General features: G+C 37.3%; 1 protein-coding gene across 1 annotated transcript in view; it reads left to right on the forward strand.

Moving 5' to 3' along the window:
• The window catches only part of sowah (ankyrin repeat domain family member sosondowah), a 164,852-nt gene that overhangs the window by 17,061 nt on the left and 122,136 nt on the right, over nt 1–25,655 (forward strand). Inside the window, exons 5-6 of the mRNA XM_085486485.1 lie at nt 4,081–4,116; nt 4,396–4,500. Coding sequence (XP_085342611.1) covers nt 4,081–4,116; nt 4,396–4,500 — 141 coding nt within the window. The remainder of the gene's footprint in view (nt 1–4,080; nt 4,117–4,395; nt 4,501–25,655) is intronic.

The following is a 25,655-nucleotide window of genomic DNA, read 5'->3' on the forward strand; positions in this document are numbered from 1 at the left end:
TTTTTGCTGTTTTATGCCTCGGCATCGATTCCGTACGCAAATGTATATATATATATATATATATATATATATATATATATATATATATATATATATAATTAATTCGAGTACGAATCTTTCGATACAGGCTTTTAATCTCATTTTTATTACTTTTGTATTATTCTTCCATGTCATCTCTATCGGGAGTACCATATTTTGTGCACAAATAAATTGCAGAACTTTTGTATTAAATAAGTATTGTTACGAGCTGATGCAAGAGGCCGATAAAAAACTGTAATTTTTTAACTTTTATTGTTTTTTATACGAAAATTACAGCGCTCCCCGTTTATTATGATCAGTACTTTAATTGTAGAGAAGGATTTTTCAAACTGTATAGTCAATAAAAAAAGAAAAGCCCTTGAATTCAAAGTCGATAAAACAGACATGGTCAGCATCCCCTTAACGAGCAAATTAGTTTTTTGTCCCTTCTCAAACCCCCTTCTTTATGTATGATGAAGATATTTGGGAGACGAATGAGAGAGCGAAAAATTAAGTCCTTTGAATGAAGGGATAATTGAGTATCAATACATTGATGAAATGGTCAAGAAATATGACTGACATGAAACATCATTTTTGCGCACCCTTTTCTTTTTATTGGTTGAATGGAATAATAAATGCTTTTTCGCGATTAAAGAAATATTGAGGCATCAATAATTTTCGAATTATAAGCGATTGAAAATAAAGAGTTTTTCGCAAACTAATAAGCCTTGTGGAAATAAAATATTAACAAAACCATATTTTTCAATTAATTTCAAGTAGAGTTTACTTTTTAATAAAATTTTAATTTAAGGTTTAGTTATAAAGATACATGATGGCAAAAATTGGGAACATGCAAAAAATAATGGCCTTCTTCGATATTTTTGCCGAGGAAAAATTGTCTCTAAATAACAAGATCTACTTGTATATTTTCGGTGTGACACTTTATGTCAGACCCTGTAGAAACAAAACGCGAAGTTTCCGATTTTATGTTAAAACAAAAAAAAATAAAAATCAGTAGGTTCGCGCTTTGTTCCTGTGTGCGCTTTAATCGTGGAAAAGCATTTATTATTCTATTCAAGCAGTAAAAAGAAAAGAGCGCGCAAAAGGTGCGTTTAGGATCTCCTATCTCGCGATTCTGACCAGATCGCGATTGATCGGTTAAGGCGGAGGAAGGGACTTCGGCAGGCCAGTTGCGTCAATTAATTCCTGCTGATCTCAATTAAAATATTAATTACGGCAAAACAATGACTCGTCGAAAGGGGCAGGAAAGGAGGCGAGCTGCTGCTCCTTCCTCCGTTCACGGAGAGAAATCGCCATCGCGATGCTATTACGATTACCCAGGTCTTATAAGCTTATCTGATAACCGCGCCATTATGGTCCATGCGCGCCGTCGCTGACTGGCCCGTTTGTCTGATCGTTGTTCGTGGAGGCCTCTCACGCGCGACGGGAGGATGAGAGCATTTGCATATCTCTTGGATACGGGCTGAGATAGGACGAGCCGGTGTCCCTGCGTCTCATCGAAGATCATCTTATCTCGCGATCGCTTAAAAATCAATCAGCGACTCGCGCACAGAACGACAGAATATTATACGATCGCGAATATATATCCATGTTGTTTTTCTCGATCATCGAAATTGAAGGTATCAGAGTCCTTCTTCTCGCAATCTCTTTGGGACTCTTTCTCTGGATGATATGTCGACGAATCCGCTCGGGGATTCTCGTTGCTTGCATAATTTCGCGACAATTTGCATATTAAGCTCGAAACATATATGCAGGGAGGAATTTTTGAGGAATCGGTTTTCTCTCTTTTTACATATTCTTCTACATACTTTATATATTTTTTTAGGTACTCTTATATTTTATGCGAGAGAAGGAAAAATCGGATGCGTTTTTTCACTCGATTACACATGGATTAAATGAGACAGATATAAGAGAGGGGTTGAAATTAAATATTAATAATAATTCTCCGTTTTCGCCAGGCAGCACAGAATGTCGTTTTGTCGCGAGTACAATTATCGCATCGCTGATGAAGCATGGCCTCTCCGATGCACGCGTATAACAAAGTCCATCCTATCGCCGTGCATCTGTGCATTCGCACGCGTACAGGCGTGTTTGCGCGAGCACGAAAGCTGGGAACGCACCTCGATACACCACCTGACGCGACGGGAGGGTGGGACAGAGGGGTCAGTGACTATCATTTTCGAGAAGAGAATTTCCGGAAGGGAGGTCCAAAATCGTCGATTTTTCCCCTTCTTCTGACACGGAGGAGAAAGAAGGGGAAATTGGATTAACGTCGAACTTATTAGGGGAGGGCGTCCTTCGAAAACGTGATTTCACTTAAGGACACGCGCGATCTTGTCGATGGATAGAGATATATCGCGGCTCGGGGCTAATGATGACTCGGCCGAATAAGCGCGCTCTCTCTTCTTCAGTAATTTATGAAGAGTCACGATCGATTCGGGGCCGAGTGTCGATATGAGCACCTCGGACGACCTGACGTGGCCGTGACGAGTGAAAATACAAACAGTTTAACAGGGATGAGTAGTCGTTTAGCGTTCCTGGGATCGAGAGGAGAACCCTTTCCGCTCATCCACCTCCGTCGTCGACGTCATCCTCCATCGTGGTACCACGTAGATATAAGTATAATGTAAAACATTGCCGGAGATCGGCGTATCCTCACAATCAGTACAATTAACCCTTTCGTCGATGAACAGGCACCTGAATATCCGAAGCAACTTGAACAATGTTAGAAATGTGTTCTTTCTCCATTCACAACTGGTACATTCGGAAACCTCCAAATATGTAATCAGAAAAAATGTTTGATACTCAGAGCAGCTGCTATAAAAAATTATTATGGTCAAAAATACACGACAGTGCCTGAGCATCAAAGTACCAATCTATATTCTCTAAATTTTTTAGAGTGGGATCTCATTCTTTTGGAATGAGCTTCTACTCTTTAAGATTCCACTTCAAGAAATTTAGAGACTATATTGATGAAAAATCATTCTCTTTCAAGACATTTTTGAGAATTCGATTGTGCATAAAAGTTACACGATTATCTGGCGTGAGAGAAGTTTCTAAAGGGTACTAAAGTACCAACACCCATACTCTTTTTTCTTGGAGTGAGATCTCACTCTTTTGAAATGAGATTCCTGCACTCTTTTTGAATGAGTTTCTACTCTTTTCGAGTAAGATTCCACTCCAAGAAAAGACAATATATTGATAAAAATTCATTCTCTTTTAAGAGATTTTCGAGAATTTGATTGTGCACAAAAGTTACACAATTATCTGACGCGCGAGAAGTTTCTAAAGGGTACCAAAGTACCAACTCATACTCTTTTTTCTTGGAGTGGGATCTTACTCTTTTGGAATGAGATTTCACTCCTTCTGAATGAGCTTCTACTCTTTTGGAGTAAGATTCCACTCCAAAAAATTTAGAGAGTACATTGATGAAAAAATTATTCTCTTTTAAGACATTATCGAGGATTCGGTTGTGCATAAAAGTAATTACGCAATTATCCGGCGCGCAAGAAGTTTCTGAAGGGCGCCACCTTTTGTAAGGGACAAGCATTTTATCAAAAATACCATGAAGTCTTTTTCTTACATCCATCACTTTGATAATCGTGATAGAAAATTATTCGATTTGCCGAGAGAGGAAGGGAGAAGGAGAAGAACGACGTTTCCGAAATGGGACGTCCGTTGTCGAGAGTTGCGTAAGTGCGTGCGGCCAGCCAGCCAGCCAGCCAGCCAGAGATCCTCCCAAGGTCTTGCACCGGAGAATCAATTATTGGATCCGTATATCAATCTGATGGGCGAAGCGCGCGCGGTGGCCTCCCGCTGCGCTCACGCATTTTCTTCCCCCTTTCTCTCTCTCTCTCTGTCTCTCTGTCTCATCCTCTCTCGCACACATCGGTATGCAACCTCTCCGGAGTGCAAGCAACGCCAACGCCATATACAGCGGACCGGTTTTGCGTCGCGCGCGATCGTGACCGCGTGACGTAGCGCGTAATGTTGATTTTTCGACGGATCAGCTCTAACCCCTTCTTCTCTTTTTCTCCGCAGGGCGCCGACGAGGATGACAGCGCTTCCGTTGCCTCGGTAAGTTCATCACCCACCGCAGATCGCGATTATTGCTCGCGCCAATCCGACGAGAGAGAGAGAGAGAGAGAAGGAGCTATGTACGTATATAATTCTCTCTCCGCGATCGGAGACGTGCACCTTGATGAATGCACGCCATGCGATCGTGGCCGGGGATCTTAATTAAAATTCGTTCCCGCTCTCTCGATCGGATGGGCCCCTCTCGCGATTTTTGCTGATCGATGCCTCTCGCGCCATCATTGATCGCCCTAATAATCGCGATCCCATGTTTCCTCAAAGCAACTGGACGGAAAATCGCGGGAGTGGTTGGTCAGGGCGGCCCAGGGAGACTACCAGGCGTTGGCGAAACTCGCGACCGAGGAACCTCGTCTCACCAGGCTCAAGGTAAGAAAGTCTACTCTATCATTTCGCTCTGCTCCGGTCGTAAATCATTTCGCGAACGACTCTCGTCGTGGTCCGAGAGAGCTGCTCTGGAACTTCTAATAAGACGATAACGCGCAATGTTTTCCAATTGGAATACCGAAAACTCGCATCGCTTCGCTTTTAATTGCAATGTTCAAATATATATATACAGAGTGTATCTAAATAAGTACGAAAAATTTTAGGAGATGATTCTTTGTCGAAAATTGAGGGGAGTTTCTTATATAAACATAAACTCTTTATCCCTCCCTGAGTTACACTTTTATTTTTTTACAAGAGTTTACTTTTTTTCACGAACATTATAGACAAATTACAAAAATGAAATTTGGTGGATATTTTTTACTAATAAAAAGGATGTTTATTAATATTTTTTTATTTTCCTGTATCGCTATAAGGGGATAACACTAACAACCCCTATTTAATTTTTTATTAGAACTTTTTAATGGACCAGAATATGATCATCTAAAAATATGCGTTAAAAAGTAAGATTCTTTTAGAAATTTTTTGTCTTTTATTTTTTTGTAGAATCATAGTTTTTAAGAAAAAAAAATTTAATTTTTACCTTCCTGTTTAGAAAAATGTAACTTCTTAAGGAGGGATATAAGAAAGTATATGTTTATAAGAAACCCCTTTTATATATATATATATATATATATATATATATATATAATTTTCGACAAAGAATCATCCCCTTTTCCAAATTTTTCGCACCCATTTAAATACAAGGATCAAGTTCAATATAAAATATTTAAAAATCCGAATCCAAGTTTTACTTTTTAGAGTTATATATACTCATGTTTTATAAATAGTCATAAAAAATTCAGAAATACTTGATTCGGGATAGAACATATTTAGAAGTATTCTTTGATATCATTAGGTAGAGAGTTGGAAACCATGCGAGCAAATTCCTTGTAAGATAGGTACTTCATCCCATCGCTAGCTGTAATTTTAGCTTTCACAAGAGAGAAAATGCGGCGATCTCATGTAGAAATAAGGGATGACGTATATGATTCGTAGCATGCATCGCATGCTTAAAATTTCCTAAAATTCGCGCGACGTTCATCAACCCCTTTATCGCTCACGTATACACGCGCAATGGATCTCATTGAATTACGGCTACGCCACCTCGGGTGATAATGACAAAGGTAGCGGGCGGAAGGTTCGGAAATATATAATTACGGTGTGCGGTGGCTTACCGTAAGGCCTGGGGAGATCAGGCCGTTATTATACGCACGGCAGAACTTAACACCTGCGGCGTTGTAAATTCGCCGTTTTCGCGCGCCGCCATTGACAGGTCAATAAATCTAAGAGCCCCCGTGGCAATCAGGCGGCCGTTGTATAGCCGCGCTAGCGATATGTGGAGCGAATCAGGAGTGGCGGATGGTAGCGGATGGGTTAAAGGGCCATTCACACCACTTGTATCAATTATAAATCCCCGTTTGTCAAGAAAAACCTACCCTTCCGATATCGTTCAACTTAGGACACAAAAGTATTCAGTATTTCGTATTATTCTGCATTGCGGTAATTAACCGCGAATATACGAAAAGTGTAAGTTAATCGTAATGGAGGATTACAAGATAATTAATAAAAAAATGTATTAATATATAATTAATTATACACGTACAGAAAATTGTGTGACAATTTTAATTTAATTATTAAATTTTATTATTTAATTGAAATACGTAACAATTTTTATTCATGTATCATTAATTAATTATACGTAGGAAATTGTGTACCGATTTTATCAATTAATGAATTTTAAAATTAATTAATAAAAAACTGTTGCACAATTTTAATGGCTTATTTCAATAAAATTCTGTATTCGAATGTATTCTCTCTTCTCTTGTCGCGCGTTTTTCCCATCTGAGGCAACCTTAACGCGCGCGAGCGCCGAACGAGAAAGAGGAAGGGGATGAACGCGAGGGTGAATCGTGATCAAAAGGTGGGGACGTTGCACGGTGGTTGGAGATGGTCGGCGAAAGGGGTAGGAGAGCCGGCTCGACCGCACAGGGGCTGTGCGTGCTGAATTCATTCCGCCGGACAAGGCTGCCCCACACCCACCACCGGGCCGGGCCACGTCGGCCTCATCCCTTGGGATAAATTGGCCGAACCCGCGTGTTTGCGGATAACATCGCCGCGATATACGCTCGCCTATATACGGCCGTATACCGAACCCAAAATCGTCCGCCGCGGTCCTTTTTGCGACGTGTCTCGGACTCGCGGAAATTGGCAACGAACCGCTCTCTGTCGGTTGTTTGTTTTTCTGGCTTTTTTTTTTTTTTTTTTTTTTTTTTCATTTGCGCCATATCTCCTCCGCGAAACACGCGCGATAAACCAGGCGAATGAACCAATTTACGATACTCGAAAAAAAAAAGGAACAAACTCGAGCGTCGGTAATTTTTCGTCTCGGGGTGAGAGTAGTATAAAGTTGAATATTCGTCAAGTATTAATAAATAAATAAATAATTTTAAATTCTAACCCCGTGGATCTATCGTGTATCGAATAGATATTGCAAGACCGATTGTTCCTACGCGCGCCTTCGTATACACGTAGACATAATCTATCATCGATGAATATGCAACAGAGTTTGGGCCGGAGTGAGGGTGTGACTCGATAGGGTGCTGGAGCAGAGGAGAGCCAGCGGGTGAAATAAGCGACATGGGGTGCCGGGGGGGAGAAGAGCAGGGGGGAGATAGTCGAGAGGGAACGGGATCGTCAGTAGGCATGCCAATTACTCTCCCGGTAATTAAATCAACACCGGAGCTAATGAACGTTACCCCCGGCGTATCTCCATCCCTCTGTGCGCGATGGAGCCTTCGGGTCGGAATAAATAAATCGGATGATTATTCGCGATATTCGACTAATTAGACATATCGCTCGCGAGAATCTTATTGCGAACAAATCAATGAAATCATCCTTAGTAATTTTACTGCTGTCGAATCAACATCTTGAAAGTTACACTTGAAAAGGACCCGTACCTAAGGGTCGAAACGTAGTGTTTCTAATTAAATTGTACTGGTCAGTTAAGTCGAAATTTTAATAAATTTGTATGGTTTTACTCATCACTGGCGACTTCATTAATTTTATCGTTATTTAAATCAATGAAATGTTTGATATCTCAAGGAGAATGTTTCAACGCGAACTTGTAGCATTTATAGGACATATAATTCGACTCTTTTGAATCTTTATTTTCTTTAGCCATTTCTTAGTCGCGTGAAGTGTAAATTAGTTCAGTCTGTACTTTGATATAAAGATAAAGGTTTTTAAATATTTGAAAAATAACACGAGAAAACATTTAATGCGAATTTAACATAATAATTTCCATTTATATAAAGAATAATTTATATTAAAATAATTAACAAATATATTTATTGATCACAATTATAACATTTGCTATATAATAATACTACGTAAATAGGACATACATTTTTATTACACAAATTGCATGTTTCTCTATTTTTTGATCATCTCTGCTTAGGTAATAGCATTCTTATTTGCTTCTTGACCTTTTTATTCGATAGTCCTGGTTTTACATATTCAATAATATTCAGTAACATTTTCCAAAGTCTTTTTAGCGATTTAGGGATACATTGAATTGTTTTTCTAAAAGTTGTTTCCTCGCTAATTTTAGAGGAATCTTTTTGAAAAATGTTCTTTGTAATATTTTATCTTTTTGTTGTTTTATATTTATAATTACAAAGGCATTTATGTTTGCAATATTTAATAAGGCAAAAATATGGTCAGTAGAGGCCAAAAATCCATATTCTGAAGAATAGAAAAAAAATTTGGATTTAATAAACTTACCTGTGTCGAAAACAATTACTTAATTTTAATTAATTACGTATAAATATGTCTTTATTTTTCTTTAAATAATTGAGAACAAAAACAGACAAAACATCAAACTATCACTCACAACAGAAGATAAGTGAATGCATTTATGAAGGTTTGCATATTAAAAGTACATGAAATTTAAAATGTGCTGGGACCATCTGCATCCCGCGTGACTAACTAAGGATTAGGGAAACTAAGATAAAGAAAATAGTAAAGTAATCGAATTTTTATATTTTTTTTCTATTCTCTTTTTTTGTCTTCTATTGCTTACAAGCCCGTATTAACGGGCTCGATTCGAGACTCCCAAACATCACGGGCGGCCATTGTATTCTGTGGATCACAGGTGTGCGTCGTCTTCATTATCGTATTATTCTTTATTAACGACGCGTCTGACATCGCGATAGTGATTCGCCTCTATAAGTCGCGCGTACATTTCTCGAAAGAATGTAAAACCGTTGCATTGTCGGTTTGACGTGACGACAGAGTCCCATTATGTTTAATTCCACGAACCCGCTTCTATGCTATACTTTGGCAGCTGCAACTGTTGCTAATCGTGCGTGAATTTTATCTTATCTAGTAGCCCGCATCTTCCTCAATTTCCCATTCCTCAGAAAGGGTCTTCTTGATCGAATAATTATTATTAGTCTTCTGCTAATAATAATTAATAACTTTTACCTTGTTATCAATGCATAGGTACCCGGATATCAACTGCATGTGTATTCGATGCTCTCAGCTGCTGAGGAAATTGTCATCAGTAATGTGTTTTTAACACATTACTGATGACAATTTCCTCAGCAGCTGAGAGCATCGAATACACTTTGCCGTTATATTTTAAGAGGTTTTGAAATAAGAAATTTTAACATTTAAAGTTGCTTTGAGTACCCTTCCATTGACAGAAGGATGAAAATTGATTTCACGACGCTAAGCGATTCGCTCAAATTTATGCGTGCAAGATTGAAAAAAGTCCCGGGTTTTAAACGAGCGATGGTAGATATTTATAATACGTAACGTAAATTATTAATAGCATTATTCGCGGTGGACAACGCTGTAATAATTGAGTTCTGGCGTCGCTCGCGAATAAAAGCTGTTAGGCGAGGCTCTCTTGCCCGGGCAATATTATATAGCGTCCGGTATTTGCGGGTTTGGCCTCCTGGTGTATTTATCTCGTGGTATCTCCCGGTTTAATAACGCCAGGCAATCAGGAGGTATATCCCGTTCGTGCATTCGTACGGGTCCCTCTCTCTTTCTCTCTCTCTCTATGTCGATAAATAATAACCATTTGTATCGGATTCTAATTACTCGCTCTAAGCAAACAAATAAACGGCCGGAGATGAGAGAGTGTGCCGGGAGAGGTGGAAGACGAGGAGAGAGAGCTTAATGTTATGGTGTGGCCGCGGGCTGATTTAAGGAGTGCGGGACCGCCCACCTCGAAGATGTATCTCGGAGCCGGAGAGTATCGGTCCACCTGTTATGAGCGTTTCAACGCCACCGCGTGCGATCGTTGTTTTCTTTTCGCCACCGTTTTCACTCGGTCTCAGCTTTGGCCTCGGTCGCGGGGGAAACAAATTTCCACAGTGACAGATCGAGAACGATGATTCGAGGCGCGAACTGGACTGGAAATAATAATTCCTCGCGGGCGGAATTAGCGCTTTCACATTTACGGGGGAAACATCATTTTTGTGCACTCTTTTCTTTTTAATAGTTGAATAGAATGGTAAATGCTTTTCCACGATTAGAGTACAGACAGCGATAAAACGCGGACCTACCGGTTTTTATATTAAAAACGAATTAATTTGTTTGTTTTTAACATAAAATTGGTAAAGGGATCCTAAACGTCGTCCAGTTTTATCGATAAAACATCATTTTTGCGCACTCTTTTCTTTTTAATAGTTGAATAGAATAGTAAATGCTTTTCCACGATTAGAGTACAGACAGCGATAAAACGCGGACCTACCGGTTTTTATATTAAAAACGAATTAATTTGTTTGTTTTTTAAAAAAAATCGGTAAGTCCGCGCTGTGTTTCTATAGGCACTTTAATCGTGGAAAAGCATTTACTACTTTATTCAATCGATAAATAGAAAAGGGTGTGCAAAAATGATGTTTTATCAATAAAACTGGACGACGTTTAGGATCCCCTTAAGTAGTCCTCCCGTCCAGGATCCAGGGAACGTGGGAAGGAATTCGCTTTCAGAGGGAGAGAGAAGCGATCCTTTCTCGCGATGACGGCCATGATCGATAAGAGGCAGCGCGCGAGAGGAGAAACGCGTTTTCGCTTAAAAGGTCCTCAAAAAAGGCCGACGGTAGTTCGTTACCGGTGGGCTATTAGCGGGCGTAACGCACGTCGTAGGAGCGTCGAAAGACTAAGTAAACCCAGGCTAACAAGGAGGCGTATCCAACGGACACGAATGATCTACCGATCCAAAGTTGGCGTTATTTCGCTCTCGCTCTCTTTCTCTCTCTCTCTCTCTCGCTCTTTTTCCTCCATGTATACATCCAGGGATATCCACCCTACCTCAGACCTAACCTATATAGGCGAATATATCTACCTGTGCGCGCCTCCTACCTACGCCCCCGAATATTAACACTCTGATTTATGCGCGTAATTATCTCTAGTTATTTTCTTAGTACGGCTCTCGGCGTAGCTTGTCTTCGTAGCTGCCGGTGCTGCTGATGCACAACAAATTAACCGTTCCTTCTTCCGCGATCTTCTTTCCTCTCTCTCTCTCTCATTTTCTTTTCTTCTCCTCTTTTCCTCGACGCTGTGTTGGTTCTACCAACGCATATTTATAGGGGCCTCGTTTAATTTTGTAATTGCATTCTTATTATTATTCGACGTATTTCTCCGGGAAAGGAGACGGTCGGTCGAAGACGAAGATAGGACGAGATGGTTGACTCGCGGAGATCATTTATTCTCGCGGTTGCGACTCACCAAACGACCTGTCCCGCTTATCTCCGGACCGGTGAAGTGTGTGTGCTTTCAAGCGTAGAAATATATTCCCCGTTCAATGTTCCTCCTTGTTTAATGGTAACTATTAAATTTATCTCGCGTGCGTCAAAGATGCCTTTACGATGATTAAGGATCATTAGACGATACCGAAGCGTTGCGGGATCTCCCATCTGGGATACTTATCAGATCGCAAAATTTAAACATTCTCTCTTTGTGAGATTTTATTTAAAAGGATCCTAAATGCTGTCCTGTTTTATTGATAAAACAACATTTTTGCATACTTTTCTTTTTATTGATTGAATAGAATAAATACTTTTCCATAATTGAAGTACATGTAGAAATAAAGCGCGAACCTATCGATTTTATGTTAAAAACAAAGAATTCTGATTGGATTCTTTATTATCGCCAGTCAAAAAATTAAAGGAATAAATATTTCTTGACCAATACTGACAAGTTTTTATTTAATAAATCTCACAATGGATGAATTTTCTAAAAAATTGTAGAAAATGCATCTATTGTGAGATCTATTAAATAAAGAATTGCCAGTATTGGTCGAGAAATATTTATTTCCTTAAAAAAATACTTTTTTAAATTAAAAATTAAACTTTTTCTTGTCCTAAAGAGCATTTATTATTTTACTCAACCAATAAAAAGAAAAGAGTGCTCAAAAATAATGTTTTATCGATAAAATAGGATGGCGTTTAGGATTCCCTTAACGCGTGACAAATGAAACGGAATCGTTTACGATACCGATAATTAAATTTCATAGTTCGAAACGCAAAGAAATCGCGTCATCGCGATGTGCAACACTGCGGTCTTCTCTCGCAGTGTTCACACGCAGGTAATAAAATCGAAGCCGCTCGAGGTATGTATATTTCAGCTGTAGAGTAGATTTTATGGAGGGCTGTCGGAGGTGTCGAGAATCAGGGCGCCAGGGCGTCGTCATCTCGACATGGGATCATCTTGCGTGGCGTTAGTACCCTTTTTATGAGTCTCCGTTCTCCTACTCGAGAGAGAGAACCAGAAGGGTCTGGAGTTTCATTTTTCGCCCTATTGTACAGATCGGCCGATCGGTCGCTTTTTCGTGGTCGCCCGCCGTTTGTTCTCTCGAGAAAACAAAACCAAAAAAAAAAAAAAATCACAAAGCACACGAGCCGCTCGATGACGTAACGCTCTTTCGCTCCGAAATTTTTTAAAAACATTTCAAAAAATATTTTTGACGTCCTCCTCGATAAAAAAAATCATGTTTTATTTTATTCACTAATTTTCACATTCTCATATTATAAGATTCTCTCGTCACCATCACTAGTTGTCGCAAACTCGTTTCGGACCGATGAAATTAACCGATGTTATCCTTAAGGGGATCCTAAACACCCTTGAGAAGTCTGTTGGTTTTTCCTGTTTTATCGACAAAATGTGAGGTTAGATAAATTATAAATTTATTTATTAGCTATATGAATTGTTTTGATTTGAAATTAGACCAGGCCGCATTTGGCATTGGATAAAGGAATATAAGTAAACGTTTAGATATCAATTTGGAAGCCTAATAAACGAGAATAACGATTTATAGTTTATCTAACCTCACATTTTGTCGATAAAATAGAAAAAAGATAACGAACTTCTCAAAGACGTTTAGGATCCCCTTAATAAATTTAATCGTTCGATTCCGATAAAGAACACGATCGCGCTGATCATCCCGCGTATTCCAGCAAACTAAAAGGATCGAGATCGCAGGGAGGGAGGATAATCGAGGCGCAGAGGGGTCTCTATATAAGCCGACACGCGATAAGCGAGTCTAATTTAAATATTTCTCGAATAATCCTGGCGCCTTTTCGCCCCCCCCCTCCCCCTCCCCTCGTTCGTCTCGCGCGAATAATGTCTGGTATACATCGTGACAGGAATGTCCCGTACCGCGTGATTAATGTCGTAGTACAGGTGTACCCGATACATTGTAACGCGCGTATATACTATATCCGTGTCCCGGCAGCGCACGCACAAGGGGGGCAAAAGGGGGGCCCCCTCCCTCGCGAGATCCGCGCATAATTTTACCCGCGCCTTGAGCGAGGTTCCGAGAAATTATGCGCGTAATAACGAGGAACGACGAATAACGTCGGCCCCGACGTTATATCTACCCGCGAAATCGTTCGTGACGTGCGCTCGTCGATCGTGCACTCCCGACGCACGTCCAGGGGAGAAAGGGGTACGAGGGGGAGAGGGCATTCACACCGCGCGGGGAGAGGAGGGGGATGTACTCTTCTTTTGCCCTTTCTGTATATATCCGTCACTCTTCTCGGCGCGTCAAGTCTGGCCCTCTTGTCCACCGCTTGTTCGCGCTGCGCGCCGCTAATTAGCTTCAAGACCGATGACTATCTCTGTCCTTAAAGTGGCGGAGCCCCCCAAACATCCGGTACGCCTTTTCCGTTTCGGAATTCGAGTCCTTTCCACGGATTCGTGACAGACAGCGATGAGGACGATGCGACGACACGCTCGCCTGCGCTTCTTCTTGTGCGACACTTTGTTACTGGGAGAAAAAAAAAGAGGTACGCGTCGTTGACGCCATTTATCTCTCGACAAGTTGGTGATCCTTCGAAGGACGAACCATTTTTTTTTTTTGCTCTTATATTGTGTCTCTCATTAGGAGTCATTTTTATATCTCGAAGATGGTAGATAGGGAAGAATGGGAGAAAAAAAGAGAGATGCTTATCCGACCATTGTCGTTTTATTATATACGTATGTCTGTACGAGTATATCATTTTATGGAGGAGGGTCCGCGCTCGCGAACAGGTGTAATCTAATAAACGTAAACTCTTTAGTTGCATTATTATAGTTACAGAGAATGTCTATCTGATACACACTGATACACGTGGCCGGTGTAATGACATAGGTTTAATGCAGCGTGTATGATTAATGGCGTGCTATATATATGAGTAGCATATATACATTTCAAAGGATATATATACGTATAATTAAGCAGCATTTATATACGTGTAAAGCGTCGTTATCGCTTGCATACATCGCAGGTGCATCGCGAGAAATGCGAATCGCTCCTCCGACTTTGATTCTATTACGAGGCTCGTATATCATCGACGGTACCTTAGTAGTTAAAAAAAAAAAAAAAATGCAGGATCATCAGCTGTATTCGGGATTCCCCCTCCGTTGATGTCTTATTGAACCCGGAACCTGGCTTAAAATTAATCTGCATAAAATCGTCGAGGACGCCTAAACGTCCTGTTTTAACGATAAAATATTTTTGCGCACACTTTTCTCTTTATTGATTGAATAGAATAATCAACGCTTTTCCACGATCAAAGTACATATAGAAACAAAGCGCGGACCTACCAATTTTATTTACTTTTTTTACTTATTACAATTTTTTTTACTTAAAAAGTTTAAATTTAAAGAAAATTAAAATTTGTTTTGTTCGCGTTTTGTTAATAGATAAAAAGAAAAGGGTGTTCAAAAATGATGTTTTATGGATAAAACAGGACGGTGTTTAGGATCCCCTTAATACAGTACGCGTACCTGCACAAACACAGACGCAGCAGCGTGGTGCAATTAGTAAGCGGAGCTCATTATGGAGATTCTTCGCGTAACTAAATACTTAATACAGGTCTTTCTTTTTCCGTCTCTTTCCATTGCCGCTTTGAATTCGTAAAGAGTCTTGATGTTGCTGGAGGCAGACAACCCGCATATAATGACAGCTAAAAGAGAGAGGATGAGCCCCCGTGCGTTTCTATAAAGGCGCAATAGCAGACACACACGTATGCACACGTGCTTCTCCATGTATGAGAACCTACTCTAAACGCATCGGACGGATCGCGTGTCGATCTACGCCAAGATATTTGTTACTTTACAGTTGTATCACGTTTTGCGCGTGGAAACAAAAGCATTGTTTGTAGTTCGTACATGCTACGCCCCGTCTGAGCCGATCGTTTATGGCGATCGAGGATGCAGGAAATTTCGTCCTGTCGAAATTTCCCGTTGATCTTCTCTTTTCCCTCGACCTGTCTATTTTTAGAACTTTGTTCGTCGCGCGATGATGGAGCGTGTCAGAAACTTTGAGTTTTTTTCTGTCATCAGTGTGGCGATTTTACAAATTATTAGACTCAAATAATATTTTTGTTATAATTTATTTTGAGCAAGTAATTTTAATTATATGATATACGGAATACTCGAAATTATATTTTAATATTTAGTCAACAAAAATTATTTTTCTTTCTCAAACGTCAAAATTTTGACAGTTGTTCGAAAACACTCGAAGTTGTCAAAAAACAATTTTAATTCAATTAAAATAAAATAAATTATTGTCTATAGCGCAATTATTTAAGTTTGTGCAAAAATAAAATTAATCAATAATATGACATATATGTAAATCATGGGTGCAGCGATTGCTTGCTGATGCAATATGGATTTCCATCTCACTAAAAGGGATATTTGCGAATCATTTCCAAGTCAAAGAATCATAAAGAAATTCTCAATCTTTTATTAAAAAAAAAATTAAGCAAGTTTGATCAACTTAAAAAAACGCAAAAAGCTTAATTATAAAGTAATCTCAACATAAAAATATGTTTGAGTCTAAATAATCTGAACACGTTTGTATCTTCTTGTAAGCCAGCTCTGTGGCTTCCCTCAATTTGGCTGTACACCGCGAAAATTTTCAAGAATTAAGTTCCTTAGAGTACAAGTCGCAAACTTGTGGAACTTATTTACATCTTTCTACGTGTTTGTTTGTTCTTTCTTTCTTTTATCTTTTTTTTTTATTTTGTCGCATTTTGCCGACGTGTGCGGAGGAGTTGCTGCGGCACGATCTGATGAATTTGAAAGACGTCGTTTATATTTCAACGTCGGGGTCGGCGGTTTTCGTCATTTGTAACAAGCTAGAACACCGTATATATACACCTAAGCTAAATCAAGTTTAGACTCTAATTACACAAAAACGCCATTTTGGAGTGAGCCGTCGTATATTAGGTGTTTCACACATCGTATACACTTTCTCTCTCGAGAAACAACATCATTTCTCAAAATGATAAAACATGAATCTTGAATCAAACGCGTAATGTGAAGATATACATACAAGAAATCAAACGCTTGTAATGTGATCGGTTCGAAAAATGCAAGACGAAATAACGAGATAATATGCATCATTTAATTTTAATAGAATACTTTGCCGGAATAGAAATTTAATTTGATATGTTGCTACACTTGGAAATTATGAAAAATGGAAAAATCGAAGGCAGTAAAAATTTGTTTAAAATATATGTCTTAATTCTATCGAAAAATATTTAATATTATTTTAATTTTCATGTAATTATAATATATAAATAAATTATATACGAAAATTACAATTATAATATATATATATATATATATATATATATATAATTATAATTGTAATATGATATAATATATATTATAATCATATATATAAGTATAATTATATATATATATATATATATATATATAATTAAATTTTAATTAAATTATTAAAAAAATTAAATTTTAATTATATTATAATTATAAGTACAATATATAATTATAATTATATATATATTTTTTATATATAAAAGAAGGGAGAGCATATGAGCTGCGCGTATCGTGTCACGCTGCACAGATAAGGATCCAGGTTTCGTTTTAATGCGACTAGCGACTACGAATGCTCGTTAACGACCACCACTCGTGGGTCTGTCGCCTCGGCTATTATATTCACATGTACACACACCTACATACACACACACGTGTTTGGTCATTCACACCAAGTCGACAAGCTTCGCAAACTGACTCCTCCTACACAGACCGGACACTTCCTTCGGCATCGCTGTTATGAAAGTGAACCCTCGAATTTAAACAAGCACCCCCTTAAACTTCTCTCGTTTGTTTCCACTCTTCTACCTGCGTTATCTTTCAATCTGGCGACGCCATTGGCGCTCCGATTGTTCGATCTGCTTAATATTCGAATAAACAGGTCTATTTCTTGCTCTCTGTAATGTTCCTTTCTTCGGATCTTCGAGATATTTATATTCCACTAGATGATTATTATTTTTTTATATCACAATATCTCTATACTAATATAATTGAGGGCAGAATATAATATATTTTATATTGTGACGTGAGAGACATTAATTAATCACTGCACACTAATTAACATACATGCTACCCTGAAGAGACCAGGAGCAAATAGTCCGTTCACGTTCGTCTCTCTTTCTCTCTCGAAGATAGAGAAAAACGCGACCTAAGCAGGGCTTGGCAAAGATTAGCCGATCGCTATCGGCTCGGTTGTCTTACCTTAACGAGCTGGCTATAGTCCCGGTCTTGTGTCCCGAAGCATTTCTCCCGTTTTGCTCCGACCCGACTCGCCCTCTTCCGCTTCTTCTTCGAGGGCTTCCGAGGGAGAGACCGGATCGCGCGCAGGTACATACGTATACACGGTATTTCACGTTGTTGGAACCGCTGGAGATATGAATGAATAATGAATCCGCTCTTCTTTTTGCGTCGTTACGTCGGCGGATTTGCGTCTCGGGGGTCGAAAATGACGGGCGACGCCGTCGTAAATCTTGCGACGAAGCTTGTTCGCGTGTTAATTTGTAAGTGACGTCAAATATAGTAACCACCGCAAAAGTGTGTCACGACTTGAAAGAAAGTTATTATATATTCAGTGTGCAAACGTGTCATTTTTTATTTCTTATACGTTGTATCAGAATAATTAAATATTTTATATTTTTATAAAATATGAAATTTTTTAGATTAATATATAAAATATTATATATATTTTATATATTAATCTCAAAAATTTCATATTTTATAAAAATATAAAATATTTAATTATTCTGATACAACGTATAATAAATAAAAAATGACACGTTTGCACACTGAATATATAATAACTTTCTTTATTATATATATATATATATATATATATATATATATATATACACGGAGAGAATTTTCTCTTAAAATTTACTCTGAAAATCATGGTAATCGTGCGACAATATGGTATTGGAAGAATCTTATAAGAGTTTCTCCGATTAATATTTACCACAAAAAATATTAATATGTACATAGTAAAATGTACTAAGAATTTAGTATGTACATATTAATATTTTTATTGTGCTAAATATTAATCAGAGGAACTCTTATAAGATTCTTCCAATATCATATTGTCGCACGATTACCATGATTTTCAGGGTAAAATCTAAGAAAAAATTCTTTCTGTGTACTACAATTATTAAAAATAAATTGAGAAGCATTAATTGGAAATTATCTTTAAAAATGATTTATGTTTCTGATGTGTAGAATTAATTTAAAATGTGATTTCCGGCTTACCTCTCTATATACATATATGATTCTATAAGAAGACGAAAAGACGCGTTCTGATATATAAATACGAAATTCAGGTAGGAAATGGGCCAATAAAGACCAGGCGCGGAATTTGGGAGAGCAGCAAACTAGTTTTAAAATCAAATTAAATTAAGAGGAATTTTGAAACAAGTTTGTTTGCGCTTCATTAACCTTCATTTCCTACCTAAAAATTTTGTAGACTCGCAAACTGTTGATTTTGTTTTGAACCCTTTTCTGAGAGATTGCGTTCCAGCTTGACAATTTGCAGTTGAAGGCACAATTATTTTTATTTTTCAAAAATACTATCTTTACATTTAAATACATATGGTACGTTCATTTCCGGTGAATCACGCTACATAAAAATATACGGTACACTGAAGAAAATATTTGTGTAAAATTACACGATTATGTGGGGTTTTTCTCACTCAGCATAATCATGCAATATTGCTACTCATATGAAAGATTAGAGATCATATGTAATTTCATATGAAACATATTCTTATATATTTTCATATAAATTCTATAAAGCAATGTTATAAATAAAATGGATAAACGCTTATAAATAAAATTCTAATAAAATAAAAATATTAAATTTAAAGTTACAAGTGATTTTTGCATAAAAATAATTTTACATAGATACATTTTTACATTAATATGTACTTTTACTTTAAAAAATATGGAAAAAATTACAGTGATAATTCAGTAATTTTTCCAGTTTTTAACAAGTATAATTTCCATGTAAAAGTATATGAATTTTTTTCAGTGTATATTTAATGAGAGAATTTTCAAAGCGCGAGGAGAAAAACATTCCAGGCCGCGCGCGCAACAGTTCCTGCGGGAAATTTAGCGCTAATATTTTTTCGCTTTACGGACACATTAGAGTTACACCCGAGATATATGGCTCTGTACTGACTTTTGGGAAATTTATCGGTCCTTTCCTGTTCTCGGATTGCGCAGCGAAGCGCAGACTTGGCGCCACTCCGCACATAGTCGTCGTTAAACATTCGTTAAGATGAGAGATCCGTATCGTCCCTTTCTGGACCTTTCTGGACCCGGGCGTCTCTCTGCCCCGGGTCTCTCGATTCCACAAAATTTTCTCGTCGATTTACGCAAAACGTCGACCTCCTTGGAAAATTATAGCTCCCTTATTCACCGCCAAAAAATGCGCCGCCTATCCCTCTCGCTTGAGAAAAGTTCCAACAAAATTGTATTCTTATCTTAAGCCACTTATATTTATATCTGTCACTGAAATAGGCGCCAGAAGAATTTTTTAAATTTAAGTGGCAAATTCTCTAAAGAGATATTTTTATAATTATAATGTTATTTGAAACTTATAAATTTAAATATATTTTTTTATTAATTTATTTTAAATTTATTATTAATTTATTATATATTTATTTATTGTAGAGTCAAAGTTGCAAAAAGAAAATTAAGAATATATTTTTAATTTAAGATGATATTCCTAAAAGCTTCACGTAAGGAGGGAAATATCCTTATTCATGCACATTTCACAGAAACATTTTAATAATTTATTTATATATTAATTTAATTTTTTTAAATAATTTAATTAAAATTGAATTATATAATTATACTTATATATATGATTATAATATATTACTTTCGGACCAATATTTTTCTCGTCTTTTTCTTACAGGGGATGTTTAGAGAAGGAACAAGGGGAATTTCTGAGATCCCAACCATAGGATTCAAATTCCTCAGTTTCCAAAAATTTCTTATCTTAATTTGTCGCAATAACATCGCGTTTGGCTCTTAGTCGAGATGAATATGGAGTTTTAAAAAATTGGAGAGCTGACTTACAAATATTCTTATTAATATTATAATATATATTATATCATATTACAATTATAATTTTATATATATATTATAATTGTAATTTTCGTATATAATTTATTTATATATTATAACTACATGAAAATTAAAATAATATTAAATATTTTTCGATAGAATTAAGACATATATTTTAAACAAATTTTTACTTCCTTCGATTTTTCCATTTTTCATAATTTCCAAGTGTAGCAACATATCAAATTAAATTTCTATTCCAGCAAAGTATTCTATTAAAATTAAATGATGGTGATCTTGCATCAAGAAAAACAAACGAGAAAAAGAGAAATTGCAGAAATGTTTTATATAAAAAAATAAAGTAAAGGCATTAATTTACAAAAAGATACGGAGAATTTTAATGGGATTTATGATCGTGTTCTTGACGCTATTTAAATTATTTTTATTTTTACCTATTTATTTATTTATTTGGCTTTGTTATGAGGTTTTAGATTGCGAAAGACACATTAGTTTTGTCTCGATTTTCTTAACGCGTAGTGACTAAGATTCTTGCTAACTGTTAACATCTATTTATTTCTTGCTTACTTCTGTCAATTCTACATTGTTCATTAAAACAATGGTGAATATTGTCGGTGGTATGCAGTGAATTTGATTTACTGTATTAATTTATTATGCATTTACATTTGGTATGTAACATATTTTTGTATACGAACTTATAATTATTTGTTGCGATGAAATGTTTTAAAATTATAATTATTTTTATGTAACTTTTTATAGATTTACTTGAAAAGGGCTGCAATGACAGCCGAAACGTTGTATTTTAACTAATTATTTATAATAAATGATTGCCAGTTTGGTCGACTTTTACCATTGAGGAAAGATTTTTATTTTTTTTAAATTTATATCGTACATGTAATATCGTAACAATATAGTATACGTATATGTACGGATATCCGTCCGATAACGTTTAAGAAAAGAGCCGCCGAAATGTGTATCCCGGGGGATAGATAAATAGCGATTAATTAATATAGTTGCGTTATACGAATTCCACGCCGCTGCTTGTGGTCACGAGGGAGAGAAAAGGACGAGAGAGAGAGAGGAGATGAGGCCATTGTGTGCGCGATGCGCGAGGTCGTTACTTCCCGTAACGAATTGTTCATTTAATTTTGCTGAACATTTTCGGGGCGCCCGCGGTGGGGCTCGCGCTTGTAACCCCCGGACACAGGCGCCGTTCCAATAAATCGAGAATGAGGGGGCGGGGATAGGAGGGAAAAAATGCATTCGACTTTTCTCTCTCTCGTCGGGGGGGGGGGGGGGGGGCGTGAATCTAATGTAGAATCTTAGATAATTTTGATCAATTTATATATTTATTTATTTATTATATTTAAATTATTTTTAATTGGTTTATTATTAGGATTTATAATGAGATTTTTAAATTTAAGATTAATAATAGAATGAATAATATTTAATTTTAATTCTATTAATATAGAAATTTATATTTTGATAGATTGGGTGTCCTTATTATTTATTAGAGTAGTTATATTAATTTCAAGAATAATTATATTATATTCTATAATTTATATAGGAGAGGACATTTTTTTAGATCGGTTTATTAAATTAGTAATTTTATTTGTTTTTTCTATAGGTTTAATAGTAATTAGGCCAAATTTAATTAGAATTTTATTTGGGTGGGATGGTCTTGGGTTAATTTCTTATTGTCTTGTAATTTTTTATCAAAATTATATTTTAGTTAATTCAAGAATAGTTACAGTTTTATGTAATCGTATTGGGGATATTGGTTTATTAATATCTATTAGAATAATATTTATATATGGAAGGTGAAGAATTTATATAATAAATAGTCATATAAAAATTTTAATTTTATTTATAATTTTTTTAGCTGGAATTACTAAGAGAGCTCAAATTCCTTTTTCTGTTTGATTACCTTTAGCAATAGCAGCCCCAACTCCAGTTTCAGCATTAGTTCATTCATCAACATTAGTAACTGCTGGTGTTTATTTGTTAATTCGATTTAATAAAGTTTTTATATTTAGAGAAGTAGATAAAATTTTATTTTATCTTTCAGTTTTGACAATATTTATATCAGGTTTGATGGCTAATTTTGAAATTGATTTAAAAAAAATTATTGCTTTGTCTACATTAAGACAGTTAGGGTTAATAATAATAATTTTAAGATTAGGATTAAAATTTTTAGCTTTTTATCACTTATTAACTCATGCTGTATTTAAATCTTTATTATTTATATGTGCGGGGGTAATAATTTATTTAATAAATAATAATCAGGATATTCGATTGAGAGGTAAATTGAATGAATTTATTCCATTTACAATAATTAGATTTTTTATATTTCTAGATTGGCTTAGATAGGATTTCCGTTTTTAGCTAGATTTTATTCAAAAGATTTAATTATAGAAGTTATATATATAATTAAGATAAACTTTTTTATTATATGATTTATTATTTTATCTTTATCTTTTACAGAGAGAGAGAGAGAGAGAGAGAGAGAGAGAGAAGAGAGAGAGAGAGAGAGAGTTTCTTATTCTATTCGTTTATTTTATTATATTTATTTTAGTAAAATAAAAAGTAGATTTTTTTATTATAAAGAAGATAAATTAATAAATTTATCTATAATAATTTTATTAATATTAAGAGTTATTTATGGATCATTATTAAATTGAATATTTTTTTTATTATTCTATTACGTATATAAAATTAAAAATTAAATTGTTAACTTTAAATATGTTGATAATTGGGTTAATTATAGGTATAGGATTTATGAAAAGCGTATGGGGAGGAGAAGAAGGCGAGCAAGAGATTTTTCGGTCAAGTGGGTTTACAGTTTTATGTGCTTTTTCTAGATGTTTATCTGGCTTTCAAACTTTTTACGACGGCGCATAAAGAGAGAGAGAGAGAGAGAGAGAGAGAGAGAGAAGGAGAGAAGCGCGATATAAATCAGGGGAAAGGGATAATATAGCGGAGAGGAAACGACGAAGGAGAGACGGACGCAAAACGTTTATTACGTTCGGTTCTATGAAAGAGAACATAGCGGTGTTTTTGTAGCTTTTCATATGCATTTATAGCGTGCGGAATGAGGGGGGCGGATAAGGATATACTTTTAATTGCATTTGGAAATGCTTCCAGAGGCGTGTGCTATAGTATATTGTGTATCAAGTGCGGAAAGTTGACAATTGGTCACGAGTGCGACCACTCCACACAAGTGAACAATTGTCAATCCGCACGTGATACACATACTATTTTGTATTACAAGTGCAGGCAAAGTGGCTTTGTGCGCGAGGTGGCCGATCGCACACCGCCATCTTGCGGCGGCACGGTGCGGGAATAGCTGTGTTCAAAGTCATTGTCCACGGCTGAAGCTGTGGGCAATGACTTTGAACGCGGCTCAGCCGTAGGCAATGGCTTTGAACGCGGCTTATTCACTCACCGCGTCGCCGCTAGATGGCGGCGTGGGAAATCGGCCGCTTTCCGCACAGAAAACACGCACACAAAGTGCCACTTTGCCTGCACGTGTAATACAAAAATATTTGTAATAAAACTTTCGCGTTGAAAATTAATCGAAGGCCCTTTGTTCTTCAACGAGGAGGGTCCCCCTTCTCCCCCTCTCCCGCCCCCCTTCCCAGCTTTTAAATCTGAATCGATCAGTCTGCGCGCGAATATTTTCCATTGGAAATATTTTAACGAGAGCGATGTCGGGCCTGGAATTATATCTGTTTACCGGGATATGCGCCCCCCCTCCCCTCGCCCCCTTCTCTATTGGATTTTCGCGGTGGAGAGTTACGAAAAATATCAATTAAACATAAAAGCGCCGGGTCGTGTCATCCGATAATGGTGGAGATCGGTCGCCCCGAGGGCGCGGAGTAATTGGGATGAAGGAGAGGAGGGGGAGGGGGGACGAGGACGCGAAGGGAGAAACAGAGAAAGGGATTTTCGGAGAAAACAATACTGGCGAATAATACAAAGCAAATTGTAGGCGCGACTTATCGTTATCTACAATATAACCCGTAATATCCGGATAATTGGCGCGCTTGTACGAGGCCCCCCATCCAATTTTCAAACGATATTTACCCCCCGGCCCCCCTTCCTGGCGCCTCGCGATTTATCAGAGTTATACATACGTATATTGATGATTCGTTCAAACATATATCGAGGAGAAGCGTATTTTGCGAATGTAAAAATAATCGGCCGCTTGAAAGTCGGGCCCCTGCAATTTTCTCTCGGGACAGTTTGATTGAAAACATAATATACATACATATACAGGGTGTAACTAAAAAAAGTGCACAAAGCACACCATCAGATGCAGGACAACACACTAAATCGAAAAATCCTGAGCCATTTTTTTAATATGAGCTTTATTTTTGACGCTATAAATTGTTAAAGTTTGCCAATTAACGCGTGGTTACAACGGAAAATAGTGAAGGCGCCGCCTTAGTACGCTTTAATAGGCGGCGTCTTCACTATTTTCCGTTGTAACCACGCGTTAATTGGCAAACTTTAACAATTTATAGCGTCGAAAATAAAGCTCGTATTAAAAAATGGTTTAATACTTTTCGATTTAGTTTGTTGTCCTGCACCTGATGGTGTGCTTCGTGTATCTGATTTTAGTTACACTCTGTATATATATATTCTTGAGCGAGGTGCAAATCCGCGAATAATGACACGAGCCACGATTTCTCATTGATAAGCAGAGCGAGGAGCAAAATATATATAACTTTCCTTCCGTAAACTCCTCAATCACTTTGACGCTTGCGAGCCCTCTCTCGTTCATTTGTTCGGCTCGTTGATTCGTTCGCCCTCGGGGAGGTTTCACGGATTCAAAGACGCGCGCGGTTCTCTCAGGGAGGAGGAGGAGTGAAGAGGGGAGGACGGTCGGAGGAGGAGCGCAGCTGGAACCGAACGGTTCTCCGGGGCCCGTGATTCCAGCAGGTTCATTAGCGCTCCTGTCCTTTGATTAATGGCCGCCCGAGGATATCATTCGCCACCGGTCTTCTTACAGATCATTTCGCCGTCACCTATCTAGATGGTCGTTAAGATGATCCTCCTACGAGAGGAGTACTACCTAAGAACCTGAAGAGAGAGAGAGAGAGAGGGAGGGGCACAAGCCGCGTATGAAATCGCAACGTTTCTCATTAAGGGTTCGCGCGCGCTTAGCAATCAGCTGACGC

This window comes from Nylanderia fulva, unplaced genomic scaffold (genome assembly GCF_048542155.1).
Source record: "Nylanderia fulva isolate GAGA-0341 unplaced genomic scaffold, ASM4854215v1 Scaffold44, whole genome shotgun sequence".
NCBI lineage: Eukaryota > Metazoa > Arthropoda > Insecta > Hymenoptera > Formicidae > Nylanderia > Nylanderia fulva.